Source organism: Copadichromis virginalis, linkage group LG14, assembly GCF_057382275.1.
Source record: "Copadichromis virginalis isolate Kocher_CV1m ecotype Utaka linkage group LG14, C_Virginalis_male_GT1.1, whole genome shotgun sequence".
Lineage (NCBI taxonomy): Eukaryota > Metazoa > Chordata > Actinopteri > Cichliformes > Cichlidae > Copadichromis > Copadichromis virginalis.
In genome coordinates, this window is record NC_140631.1 from 22,939,574 (window position 1) to 22,954,148 (window position 14,575).

General features: G+C 39.4%; 1 protein-coding gene and 1 long non-coding RNA gene across 3 annotated transcripts in view; both read right to left on the reverse strand.

The window, feature by feature from the left end:
• LOC146693945 (cGMP-inhibited 3',5'-cyclic phosphodiesterase 3A-like) overlaps positions 1-14,575 on the reverse strand; it is a 74,205-nt gene that overhangs the window by 23,074 nt on the left and 36,556 nt on the right. Inside the window, exon 2 of the mRNA XM_085429959.1 lies at positions 1,309-1,554. Coding sequence (XP_085286085.1) covers positions 1,309-1,554 — 246 coding nt within the window. The remainder of the gene's footprint in view (positions 1-1,308; positions 1,555-14,575) is intronic.
• Positions 10,137-14,140, reverse strand: LOC146693946 (uncharacterized). Of its 2 annotated transcripts, none has more exons than XR_014914839.1 (7): positions 13,848-14,140; positions 12,219-12,350; positions 12,002-12,101; positions 11,824-11,883; positions 11,644-11,734; positions 11,320-11,477; positions 10,137-10,658 (listed from the first exon to the last, which is right to left on the reverse strand). It is a non-coding gene; the product is annotated as an uncharacterized LOC146693946 (long non-coding RNA). The 2 variants fall into 2 exon arrangements; XR_014914838.1 differs by having other exon boundaries at positions 13,843-14,140.

Genomic DNA, 14,575 nt, shown 5'->3' on the forward strand with positions numbered 1-14,575 from the left:
ATGTTGAGAGCGCAAGCAACACATTGCGAGCGAGCGCAAATGCAAAAACTGAGCGAGAGGGGCTGCTATTGTGTGTGTGTATGGATAATAGCAAACACTAAAATACATTTTTTGCACGCAGCAATTAATTTTGTTCACTCAAATTTAGCTTTTCTTTGCTCAAAATAAATTTCTCCTCAAAATGCAACACATGCACCTGCAAAATGTTTTTACATGCGCTCCATTTTTTTTTTTTTTTTTACGTGCGCTCAGAATAGTGGCACAAAAATAACGCCATAGTTTAGCATTTGGTTGTACTAAAACACACACCCAAAGCTGGAGGCTGTTAATTTTTTCTGTCATTACTTTTGTTTTAGTCCCGTTCTACCCAAAACTACGATCACAACAAAGATAAAAAAGGAAAAAAAAGAAAGAAAACCCCACACTTTTATCTATGCATGCTACTTAGCTAGCATTAGCTAACTGAGGTTTCTCGTGTGAGATTATTCACACATTGAGCTGACTATTGGTTCAGCACTGGTTCCTATGGAAAAATGTGTTTCCCAAAGTTTTCTGGCTGTTGCTTGGTAAAACTAGTTGCAATAAGGTGCTGCACCACAAACTGCTCCCTGATTGGTTTTGTTGCTAGCAGGTTGCCATGGTTGCCTGTCATTATTCATGTTTGTCTACAAAAACCTGCAAATTACTAACCAAGTGGTATGCAAAACTTGAAAATATGTGACGCAAATTAGAAATGAACAAGCTTTGCCTTCAAAGTAAACAGTTATAGCTCAGCTCTGCAGCCTGTTTCAAAAACATGTCTCCATTTCTAGCTTGCACGTTTCACAGCTTGGAGAGCAGTGTTTGTAGACAAATCTGTAAAAAATATAAATATGCGACTAAAGTAAAAAAGGAAGTTTTTACCAACCTTTGGGGAATACATATTTTTATATTTTATCCAAGCATTGTCACAACCAGTTAAAATAAAAAGCAGAAAAACAAGACGGCAACAGGACAAACACAAGTGTTCAAAACAGTAACCTAAAAACTGTGTGAGCCACTGAGCCTACTTTTAACATTTATGGTTTAGAACTGTGTCTACAATTTGCACTGGCACTGACTTTTCTATTCACGTTTATCTGCTTTGCCTAGCACACTAAACAGTTAAACATATGTATCTACAATAACTGTAAATCTTACACTGAATAGTAGTGATTCTTCTTCTCCTTTTGGAAGACCAGACAAAACTTTGTTTTTAGCTGTAAGTAAAATTCCACAAAACAGCCAGAACTACACAAACTCAACTTTTCTAGAAAGACAAGCAATAACCTTTGGAATAGCGAGTCTCTCTGTTTTTTCTGGCCCATCTTCAGAGTCAGAGCAGGTGTGGGTGTCTGCAGGGGTGCGAGGTCGGTGGAGTGGCTGGAGGTTGATCTGGGTGCTGAGGAGATTGCTGACAGCCTTCAGAGAGCTGCAGGTGTTAGGGGGCAATGATGGGTCTGCCAGCAGGTCTGAGATCAAACCATGAGCCTCACCCATCACTGCGATGTCCACCACCACACTGGTGCCCGATGACTAGAAGACAAAATGAGAGAAAAGGTGAATAATTAATAATCCATTGTTCATTTTTTCTTGTGTAATACAGTCATGTTGTGGATTTAAAAAGTCTTTACACACTGATGCATACTAAAGTTTTTTTATCTAAAAGAGAATGGAAAAATGTTTGTCTGTATACTGTGGTTGCACAGCAGCGCAACCATTGTCTGTGTGTATATGTGTGTGTGTTTTGAGCATAAAGCATAAATAAAATAAAGCAAATAAATAAGATGAAACAATTGCCTTTAGCCTACGATTGTACTATATGGTTACAGCAGGTTAATAATAAGTAATGAGAGTGGTCAAAATCCTGAAAACTGACTAACAAGCCCCACTCCTCCTACCCCTCCACCTTTTGTTCTATATTTAGCTATTATTGATTCAACATACTGATTGATAAACCCCAAAGGCTCATCTGTGTCAGAGGTAGGCCACGTGTTGTTTCAGTCATGGATTCCACCATTAATGTCAACATCGGTTAATCAGCTTCTCTTTAGTTTATACCAGTTTCCATCACACAACCAAACATGTCACCCCACACACACACACACACACACACACACACACAAGGCAGTTTCTACATGTACATATTCTCTGCATGCAAAATGCAGTGTCTGCAATAAAGTGAGCCTTGAGAAAGATAAAGAACTGACATTTGAGAGAATTCACCAATCTTGCTGTGCTTAATTAAGTGAAAAGTTAAAATAAATAGCTTTTTTGATTAATGCCATAATTAAACGATGCAAGGCAACAATTAAAGATCAAAAGATTAAGAAGACTAGTTCCTAAAGAAGATGCTTATTTTTTGTCAGTGAATGGCTTAAGGAAATAGACTGTATAGTGTAAAAGATTCAATTCAATTCAGTTTTATTTATATAGCGCCAAATCACAACAAAAGTCGCCTCAAGGCGCTTCATAGATACAGAGAAAAACCCAACAATCATATGACCCCCTATGAGCAAGCACTTTGGCGACAGTGGGAAGGAAAAACTCCCTTTTAACAGGAAGAAACCTCCGGCAGAACCAGGCTCAGGGAGGGGCGGCCATCTGCTGCGACCGGTTGGGGTGAGAGAAGGAAGACAGGATAAAGACATGCTGTGGAAGAGAGACAGAGGTTAATAACAGATATGATTCAATGCAGAGAGGTCTATTAATACATAGTGAGTGAGAAAGGTGACTGGAAAGGAAAAACTCAATGCATCATGGGAATCCCCCGGCAGCCAACGTCTATTGCAGCATAACTAAGGGAGGATTCAGGGTGACCTGGTCCAGCCCTAACTATATGCTTTAGCAAAAAGGAAAGTTTTAAGCCTAATCTTAAAAGTAGAGATAGTGTCTGTCTCCCGAATCCAAACTGGAAGCTGGTTCCACAGAAGAGGGGCCTGAAAACTGAAGGCTCTCCCTCCCATTCTACTTTTAAATGATGTAGAAGTGATCGAGTATTGTGTCTCTTCACTGAAGCTTACATGATCTGTGCCATAAAATAATGCTTTTGAACCTGTGAAGGATCAGTACCTTTTCTGTTTAGCTACTGGTCTTTTTTTTTTTTTTTTTTTTTTGGACATGTCTCCTTTCGATAAAAAAGCAAAAGATAAAAATCTTAAAGATTTTTATAATTTAAAATCTTAAATAATTGGGCTGAAAAAGTTAAACTTTGATGCTTGCAGGGATCAGTTCCCCAAACTAAGATTTGATATTAAATATTATTATTTAATGTCTCTGTCTAAATAAAATGTTATTCTATTGTGATTTCAAAAAGATCACTTCAATTCAATTTTATTTATATAGTGCCAGAAATCAGATAGAAACTGATTTAGTGGATCAGTGGATGATAGTCCCTAGAGAGGTGGCGTCTGATACCTGACCTGACATATGGACACAGACAAACAGGCACACACAGATACGAACATCCATTCCCACCCTCATGCTCTCATATGCAAATACTCAGCACTCATCCAATGTGGAGACAGACATAAATAGACACTGTACACACAATCACACTCCCCAAGCGCACTCTATACCCCAGGTCTAGGTACTCTTGCCCCTAGAGGGGGAAACTGCACCCAGACCCAGGTAGTGTTACCCTCTTCCCTGGGGTGGAGAGAAGCAGACCGCCCGGACTCCGCAGCAGCAGGGAGGCCCCACATTCCAGACCCCAATCGGATGGCCAACTCCTCCTCCCAGCCCCCCGCCCCAACAGGCAACAGAGAATGGGGGTGTATGAAGACTCCAAACCTCCCTCCGCCCGCTCATATGTAGTGTTGATGCATGTGTGTTCTAAGGTGCATTTAATACCCAGGAGGGCATGGAGCTACCTGCCAGAGAGCAGCAGGTAAGCGCATAGCCCCTCCCGATAGCCCTCAATGTCTACGTGTATTTAAAATTGAGAGGTGGGCAACGGCGCCAGAGGTGAGGTCGTACACCCTGGCGGTCTTCTGGATGCCGTGTAGCGTGCCCACCCCCAAGGTCCTATATGTATGTGTAATGAGAGTGTGAGTAATGTGAATGTCTAAGTTGTGAGATAAAATTGTGGCACAGGCAGCCAGAAGGGGACAGAGGCCCCTCCCTGGGGGCTAGCTCCCCCGCTGACCCCAGTAGGCACCCCCACACTCTGGAACCTACCAGGGCAAGGGGGCCCAGGCCCATCCGGACTGGGGCCCAGGTCAGCAGGGGCAGCCCATCCAACCCCACCACAGAGAAAACTGCACCCACCCCATCATCCACTCATCTCCCAGACTACACAATGGTGTGTATGTGTAAGTTTGGTGATGGAGTTTTTATTATGAATGAATGATGAATTTTTTATGAATTATTATGTCTATTTTTATGCTTAAGGACAACAGATGGAAATTAGCACTTGGCTATAATCTGGTATGTTTACATTCATGTAATTTTTTATTTTTTTACATTTATGTTCATTAACATGCACTGTCCTAAATAAATAAATAAACAAGACAATAGACACCCAGGCTGAGTTCTTCCTCCACCTCTCTTATATCTCTCCCCCACCTGCAGAGTGAGTTCCTGGAGAGAGGAGACCTCCTGCAAAGATGTAACAGCCTCTCCCATCAGTTAAAGAGACCCTCAGGTGGCTTGATGCACCGGTGGCAACCCGCACCAGGGCTGAGCTCCCATATGCCCACCCGCCCACAACCCCGGTGACACACCAACCAGGACACAAGCTCCCAAGGCCCAGCCAGGGTCCCGGCCCGGAGACGGAGCACCCCCAGAACCCCATGCCCACCCCGGACCCACCTAGGGGCAGCCAGGCTACCAGGTCAGTAACCCATGTCCGTCAGCACAGACCCTCCCCTATCCCCGCTGCACGCAGCCACGAGGAAACCATCACCTAAGAGCCCTTAACAGGCCATGACCGCAACCCCGGATTGAGCCCTCCAAGGAAGACGCTCCTGGGGAATCCCCCGACGCCCCAAGCCTATCCCTACCCCCACACCAATCACAACAGCGAATGTGGGACCAAACTATTTTTTGCCATTTTCTAATTATGGTATATGGTGTACAAGGCCAAGTCTTTGGCTTTTAAATGAATATAAACTCTTTCTGTGTCTATGGTTGATTAATAAGCTGGAGTGGAAGATTGCTGCTGCTACTCCTCCTCGGCCTGTACTTCGAGGATTCTGACATTGGTATAACTCAGGAGTGTTGATTCATTTAACTAACATAATCATCCTGTTGTAACCAGGCCTCTGTAAGGCAGAATGAATCAATATGTGGATCAATTATTAAATCATTTACTAAAAGGCAATTAGAACAGAGAGACATAGACCTAGTAGTGTTTCATAATTCACAAATAACTGTTTTATATTTTGGTCCGGTTGAGGATGTATATTACTCTTTTTTTGTCATTTTTTAAATACTTAAGTTATTTTTGCAGATTTTTGGTTTGGGGTTTGGTGATATGGGAACAGAGGGTCTCTATATAGGATTTAAAACAGAAAAACTTTTCCAGCTTTTAATACTTGAAATTGTCAAATACTAATATGTAACAAAGTGTTGCATATTTTTTACTTTTGATTCAAACTCTCTCATATTTTGTCCCTAAACCACCAGCCTGTGTGTTGTAGTACTGAGTTTTGATATCCAGAGCACTTTTAGAAATTGATCTAAGACCTGAAAGTTCAGGTCAAGTGTGGAAGACTACCTTTTCTTTTATTTCTTACACTTATGCTATATTTTAATACCAAGGACCCAACTTTTGTTGTTGATTAAATTACATCAGTAGGATAATGTTAAAGTTATAGAACAAAATCTGTTGCTATTCATTTCAGTCCTGGTAGTTTTTGTATTATATATAAAACAAATAATAATGACCTACCATCATACTGTCATCTGTGGATGTCTGTAGATGTTAGCCAGTTAAACCTCTACAAGGTTTTGTCAAAATTCATTCCAAACTTTTTAAGCTATTGTGTTTGCCACACGTGTATAAACTAGAACCTGGTCATGCAGTCTGGGAATGGGCTATTTCAAAAAAACTCACTGATTTAACTGTGGTCCTTAATAGGATGCCAGAGCTGCAATTTGTTAAGTTTCATGCCTCCTAGCTATCAACTGTAAGTGGTGTTATTGCACAGCAATTTAAAAGTAGCAGACCACACAAAGTAACAGAGCAGGGTTAGCAAGTCCTGAGACTCAGAGAGAGTAAAAGTCACTAGTGCTTTGCTAAAGCAGTAATAGAGTAGCAGAGTAGTATTACAGTTTTTTCTGATTGCTTAAGCACATTTTTTGTAACCATTGGCTAATTTTGCAAAACTCTTCACACAAATAAGAAAACCTGTCACCCAATCATCAAAACATTGTAGTTCTCTTGCAAAAGCAAACACAGCTAGATTAACTCTTCACACCTTCGTAAAAATGGTGTTTCCGTATCAAACAGTACACACAAGCCATCATCTCCTAAGCACACAATGCGCCAACTGCACACTGATGGTATGAATACAAAACACATCTGGCTTTTGCTTTCTCTGTGCACAAGGTAGGCTATGTCAGTGTGAGCTCATACTTCTGTCATAGATCCATAAGCATAGAGGGATCCAAACTTCAAGTACTGGTGTTTATTCAAACACATCAAAACAAACACAAGTGTTTATTTCCAAGTATAGGATTATTTGCAATCGCCATAATGACTATATGGGTTACTTGGTCTGCAGTGAACATGCTTCCTCTGCCCCAGCATCTGGTCATCTAGCAATTCTGTAAAGTAACAATTTCAGTATTTTTACATCAGTGGTATTGGTGTGTTTCTCATTGGCATATGGCAGTGCTACAAATCTTTGTGCGAAGTGACTGTACTAACCGATTCTCATTTCAAGATGTCCTTATGGTACTTGCTACAGTGTAGCGGCTCGAGTTAGGCTGGACCCGTTGGCCAGCTACCCTCAGGGTCATTCCACGGTTGATGACATGGTCCACTATTGTAGCTCTGATGTCATCAGCAATTCTATTTCTTACTCTTCCTACCCTTCCTCTCCCCCCTCCTCATCTTCCTCTCCCCCCTCCTCGTCTTCCTCTTGCTCCTCCTTGTCCTTGTCGTCCTCTTCATCCTACTTCTTCACCTCCACGTCCTCTTCCTCGGCCTCCTCTACTTCTCACTCTTTCTGCTCCCTCCATTGTACTCCGCACACAGAGCTTACCTGTATTATAGTGCTTAGGCTGATTGCAAAGTGAACTAATTATCTAAGAAAGTTTTCACATGTGAAAGTGTGCCAGACAGTTGGCAAATTAGTGTTAATGATAGCCATACATGTGTATACTTTTGCTAGGAGTGTGTTGGAAATTTGGTAATTGAGTGTTGTGCAGTGAATTGTGCCTACAGTTTTGCAAAGTGTGTGTTACAAAATTGCAAACTGAGTGCAAAGCAGTTTTTGTGCTTTTAGTTTTGCAAACTCAGTGAGTGGTTTTGCTATAAGTCTGAATAGTTTTAGAGATTGTGCTACAGGAATCACAGTTAGGGTTTAAGCATTCAGAAAAAACTGTAATAGAGTTCCAAACTAAATGGAAGTGTTAATCAAGTCAATCAACAAAATGCTGTGAATGAACAAAAGAGAAATCTAAATCAAATCAATATTTGGTGTGACCACCCTTTGACTTCAAAACAGCATCCATTCTTCTAGGGACACTTGCACACAGTTTTTGAAGGAACTCGGCTGGTAAGTTGTTCCAAACATCTTGGAGAACTAACCACAGACCTTCTGTGGATGTAGGCTTCCTCATATCCTTCTGTCTCTTCATGCAATCCCAGACACACTTGATGATGTTGAGATCAGGGCTCTGTGGGGGTCATACCATCACTTCCAGTACTTCTTGTTCTTCTGTATGCTGAAGATAGTTCTTAATGACTTTGGCTTTATGTTTGGGGTGGTTGTCTTGCTGCAGAATACATTTGGGGCCAGTAAACAATCATTTATATTTCTGTAAGCATTCTTTGTTTACAGAATTTTTCCCACAGCTGCCTAAAACTTTTGCACAGTATAATAATAACAACAACAACAACAATAATAATTAGGGCTGAACGATATATCGCATTTGCGATAATATCGCGACATGATCAAGTGCAATTTTCTAACCGCAAAGGCTGCGATTATACTCTGGACATGTCCAAATTCATGGGCTGCATCCTCCTGAGGCCGCATTTGTAGACCGATTACGTCACAGCGACGCGCCGAAGGCTGTCCAAATTACTACCATATCCCAGAATTCATAGCGCGGCCCAGCCAAACTCCAGTTTCCAACAATGGCGGCCGCTACTAAGTTTTAAAATTACTCATACTAATCTTTCTGGGTCACAAAATAAACTTTTAACATATTTTCAGGCGAGAAAGTAGTTGTGTAAACATCAAATATCTGCTCGGTTTATCAAGATATCCCATATTTGCAAAAGTGCTTCGACGTTTTCAGAGGCGTCTGCTACCCACCAGCTCGACAGCTAGCCGGGAGCTCGAGGGTTACTGATGCGGCCGAGAACGGCACAACTCCCGGCACATCATTTTCAGATCACCGCGGAGTTTCGCTGCTCGGGTTAAACGTAATATATAAGTCACTTAGACAACCTAAAAATGTTATTGTTGGGCTTTTTTCAGTGTTTTGTTTGTTCGTGAGTAAATCGGTTTGGCTGAGATTAAAGTTATTAGATTAGATAAAATAAAACTTTATTAATCCCCCGGTGGGTTCCTCCTTGGTTTTCACACAGCTGACTAAACGTCAAACAGAAAACTTATTAAACGGAAGTATGAGACAGTCGAGAATTTACGCCAGTGTCTGGTTATATTTTAGATAGCAAGAAGCAGACGGCCGAGTTTATTAAACTCCACCGAGACAGCGGTGACGCTAATCAGAACTAGACCGTCCAATTTCACGCCTTTAAATTTTAAAGGCGTGTTTGTGTGTGTGTTTATACAATTGCTATTATGTTTGCACTTTATGTGTAATGTTACTGACTGCAGAGATCAGTAAGATGTGTGTATTTTTTATTTATTAGTTTTATTTATTTAATATTATTTTTTAATTGAATGACTGTCTAGTAGTTCACAGATGTCGAAAAACTGAGTGTGGTAAAGCCACTGATTTTTTTTATGTATATTTCTGCAATCTGCACATTGTACTGACTTTCATTTTAATGTTTACACCAGGGTTCCTTGTCAGCACTTTATGCTCAGATGTTTGTAAGCTAAAAATAAACTATTGTGTATGTTCAAATATACTGTTGTGATTGAAGAAGTTAAATAAAAATGTCAGTCATCAATTCATGCATCACCTCATGTCATCATAACAGAGGTCTGTCTTCCAGGAAAGAACAGTTTAAAATTAATGTAATATAGTATTGGCCATACTATATGATGTATTGCTTGTCTTTGTTTAATAATACAGAAGACAAAGACCTTAAAAAATAATCGCATATCGCATCGCAATCGCAATATTGGGGCAAAAAATCGCAATTAGATTATTTTCCATAATCGTTCAGCCCTAATAATAATAATAATAATAAATTTACTAGAATTAGGAGAATACTGAAAATAAAACAGTGACTCATGGTTATTAAAAACTAGATCATTACTAATGTAGACAAATCAAAGAACAATATTTTCCACTATACCCCCACCCCCTCTCCTTCTGTATCTTTCTTTCCTCACTGTGGCACACTGTAAAAAAAAAATCTGTCAAATTTACGGTAAAATACCGGCAGCTGTGGTTGCCAGGAATATACCGTGTAAAAAATGTGGAATCTGTAAAAGACAATACAGTATACTGGTTTTGTAACCCTAATTTTTAAGGTAGACAACGTATTATTTTACCAAAATCATGATAGAAAAAACCAAATATATTTGTCAATTAAACAGCAATTTAATGTAAAAAATGCAACTTTCCATAGCTTTTTACGGATATTTGCAGTAAAAAAAAAAGTAATAATATAATAATATTTACAGTAATTTGTTGTTAATTTAACAGTAATAGGATAGACCCTATTATTGTAAATAACTGTAAAAATAACAGAAATATGTTAAACCTTATTAAAACCTTTGACAGTAAAAAACACAGTGAAATCGTATAACAAATTACAGCATTTTATTTTGACCAGATACATTTTACGGTAAATTCCTGGCAACCACAGCTGCCGGTATTTTACCGCTAAAAATACAGTACAATATGAGGAACATAAATGGTTTACTGTACATTTTACATTTGCAACCGCTAAATATAGAAAAATCTAAAGATGCTCATATACAACCAAGGTAGAGAATATTACTGATAAACAATGAGAAAATTTGACATACCATTTGAAAACAGACTAAACATATTATTTTCTCTATTCCTACAAAACAGCATAGATCTTGAGAATACAGCATGTGTCCATATATATGGCTGGTAATCCATGGAGGAATGAATAAACATGAAACAAAATATTACCTGCCCCTGACCTATCAACAGTAATGAGTCACTGGGTCCTGCCTTGGTGAAGGAAAGGACTCGGTGGAGTTTCTAATGCGCATGGTGTTGAAGATACAAGCTCTGCAGGAGTACTTCAATGTCCATCAGGAGTTCACTTTGGACTGGCAGGATCCCCTCTGCAGCAAAAAAAATGGACAAAGTTTGATCAGTGCTTGAGCAAAATGCACAGAAATGAACAAAACGTGCTGCCAAAACCAGATCTAATGATAAATGATTTCTTAAGTGTAAAATATACAGTTCTTAAAGGATAGCTATTGTCAAAATGCAACATGGGCTGTTTTTTTCAGTTTTTTTTTTTTTTTTACTGTAAACGAGACAAACATATATCTAAAAGCATAATTACGACAAACAAGCCGTTTTTGAGATTGACCGTGATTTTGTTTTGTGGTCAATAGCCAGTGAATGGGAATACTAGGGGGCCGGGGCATAAATTTGAGCACATCAAAATCGATACAGTAAAAAAAACAAACAAAAAAACAGCCCAGGTTGCGTTTTGGCAATAGTTATACTTTAAATCTACTTATGTAAAAGTTATACATAGACAACGCAGCCCTAATCACAATCATAATTTGTTGGAAAACGTATTTAAGTTTCGTATTGATTTATCATAGAACTTGAAGTTAATGGCTGAATGCATGGTGATGAGACCTATCATTCAATCTACATTTTATAGCGTATGAAACTGCTCACCTGGACATGAACCTGAGCTCGGCTGATTAAGATTAGTGTCTCCTGTCCATCTTTCTTTAGCAAAACTTGAATAATACCACTGCTTACCTCTTATTGAATCTTTGGGTGCAGACTTAATTGAAGAGCCTCGTATAAACAGGCAGGGTGTGATGTTTAGGGAAACCAAAGAATACAGCCGCCATCATTTCTGCCAGAAGACTCATTGGGTGCAACGAAGCTTTCATTGTGGACTGGCTAGATACCTTCTGCATTCAGAAGGAAAACAAGAAGGGCATACACCATAAACAATAATAACTGACAAAAATAATGAGACAAGAAATTAAAGTAACAAAATAAGTGCAAATCAAGTTTCCCTGTGTTACAGTGTAGCTGAATGTTTTTCAACAATTTGATTTACGGTAAAACACATACCAAATATTTCCAGCCAAGGTTTGTTTCAATCTTCAGCATTTTTTTCCTGCCATTGTCTTGAAACTGTTTCATCTGTCTCTCTCATTTGATGCTGTTTACAAAAACAAAACAGCAATATTGTAAAGGGAAAAAGGAAAATTAATTTAATGGAAAAAAAAAGATTATGACCTGAAATCTCACCATTTCCTGAGAGTCACAGGTCCTTTGAGTATCCTTATGGTTTCTGCTCAAATTCAGTGTCTGAAAAGGGCAGGAACAAAACAAACCTTTTTAATCATAATAAAGACAAAATAAGATTTAGAGACAGATGACAAAGAAATGTGTAAAATATCTTCTTGAATCTGTTTACTTTACTAACCTTGAAAGAGACTCTTGGGTCTTAGCTGTGCCACCACCCTTAAACCTTAAAACAGATGGAGACGATATGCTGGCCTGGCTTGAAATTTCCATATTTGGTGCTGTAAAACAATATCACAAACAATAGATTAATTGTACTTTTTGGACCTTGGCCAAAGCATAATAGAAAAAACAGAAAGTCCTTCATGGCTATTGTGCAATGAAATCATAATACTTACTGGTTTGTTTCTCAGATGTCTCCACTCCTAATGATTGTAGTGCCTCCAGTACAATTTCAAGGATTGAGGCAGACAGGTCCGGCAGCACCTTAGTAATGGAACTCCTTATGCTGCCCCCCATTTCCAAGATGTCTGATAAAAGAATGTGAATAAAGGTCAATTTACACCAAGTGGTACCTTTGGTCTTAAAATATGAAGCTGATCTTGCTTGATACTACACCTTTATACAGTGTTTCGTAAGTACCAAACTAACAGCACCATTATTGTGACAGCACACTGTGTTTCAGTGGAACCATTTGGTACCCATACTTCATGTAAGATGTTAATGGATAGAAATCAATTAAGTCAGTGGGTTTTGACCAAAAAAATCATTTTATTTAAAACAGCTTACTATCACTTATGTCACACAGAACATCAGCAGGAGGCTCAGTAGAGGGCTCTTCTGATTTCTGCCACAGATCAGACTCTAGCAGACATCTCAAAGTCTCTCTTAAAGGCACATAATAGGCAAACCTATCTTTTCTGTTTTCATCTCTCCCTAAAAATATTTTCTTTGGTTCCGCATAGTTGAAGGCTTTTTTAAAGATCTGAGCTCTGGAGTGCACTGTCCTCAATGGCCCGGTATGACATGCAGAAAAAAGATCATAGCTTTTGACAGACTCACAGACTTTGTTGATGTCCTCCTCTGATAATGATGTGTCATCTTTTAACAGTGATGCAAGTTTACCCAAACTGTATGTCTGTCCCAACTCATGCATGTTCTGCATTTCCTCTACAATGTTCTGTATGGTTGAAGCAGGCAGTAGAAACTGACCCTGCAATTTTAAGTAGAATAGTGAAACGTTTCTCAGAAAAAGATCACAGAATTCAGGGGGCATTTCCATGTTATCTTCATGTGCAATAGACTGTGCAGCAGGCTCGGAAATCAAGGGTACAAAGTCATCTGATGTGGTTGGAACAGATGATGATTGACATGCAGACTCTCTATATAAATCACCAATGCTGCTGTCTGAAAACTCTGTGTTTACGTGACATGTGAGCAGTAAAAGATGATTTAACTCTAAAGGTATTTGTGCATCCTCTTACTGGACAAGTGACCACGTGTCCTTCCACAATATGGCTCTTCAGATGAGCTATTAACTCTTTAGAGTTCTGACACTGACGTTCACACATCGCCATTGCACATGTAAACGAAGAAACCACCACCACACCAGTGACATGGGTGGGGGCAGTGTCTTCGGTAAAAATGAGCCTTAAACGCGCCATACCTGGTGTATGTCTGCTTGCAGCCTGCTTCAATACACCGAAAGAAACAACGTGGCTCATTCCGATGCAGTTTACAATGAAGCACGTAGCCCCTTGATGACTGAACTACCTTACCACAGAAATTACACGTTAACATAACTCCATGTACTTTGGTAATTCCTCCCTAGCGAATTAAGCACGCCATATACAGAAACTAATCCAGAGCAATGCTTCCCTCGCAACAGTAATGCTAACTCAACTCACAAATGCTAACTAAATTCACAACCTCACTCATAAAAAACGAACTGCTAAAATTATCTATAAACGCTGGGCTGGTGGATTTTTATAACAGAGATAACTTGAAGTTGCATGTACTCACCTCACCTCGAACTAATTGTAAGCTGCCAGGATGTCTACAAATTCCGAAGATGCTGTGGTCCAAGCAGCAATAAATGGCGCTAATATACGAGTTCAAAACTGTGTCCGTTAGCGAAGCCAACTTGAGTCTCCTGCATGAAAAAAAGAGCGGTTGGCACACAGCTCAGCAGCGCGCCGCGCTATTGGTCATTTTCAGGTGACGTCATCCCGCAATGTAACGTCGCTCTTTGTTTCTTTAGGAGGTTCGAATTTGATCAGAAGTCACGTCTGCAGACCGCTGCAGCCACGTCTTGCCTTGCTCCCCCTTTTTTTGGTGAAATGGTTCGCTCATACTGCACAATGTTGCTACCAGATTTTTTTTCTCTGCAATTCGAACGTAAAAGTCTGTACACAGTTTACCAGCAGTTTAGCTACCAATCAACAGCGATCACACAAATTCAAAATTTAAGGCCGACCCACTTAAGGTGGTCTGATAATATGGCGTGAAACACAACAACATAAAGTTGTTTTAAAATAATAATTAAAAAAGATTATTGAAATCAATTTTATTCACAACCATAAACTTTATTTTTAACATCTTCTTTTGCTGTTGATTTTTTTATCAGAAGGTTAACAATGATATACTGCAGGCCTAACTTTTAATCTGTATATCAGTATCTGAATTTTAAAATAAAAAAATACTATCAGTTTTATTGTCTTTCACTGCTGATATTTGCTTTTTTTTTAATGGTATG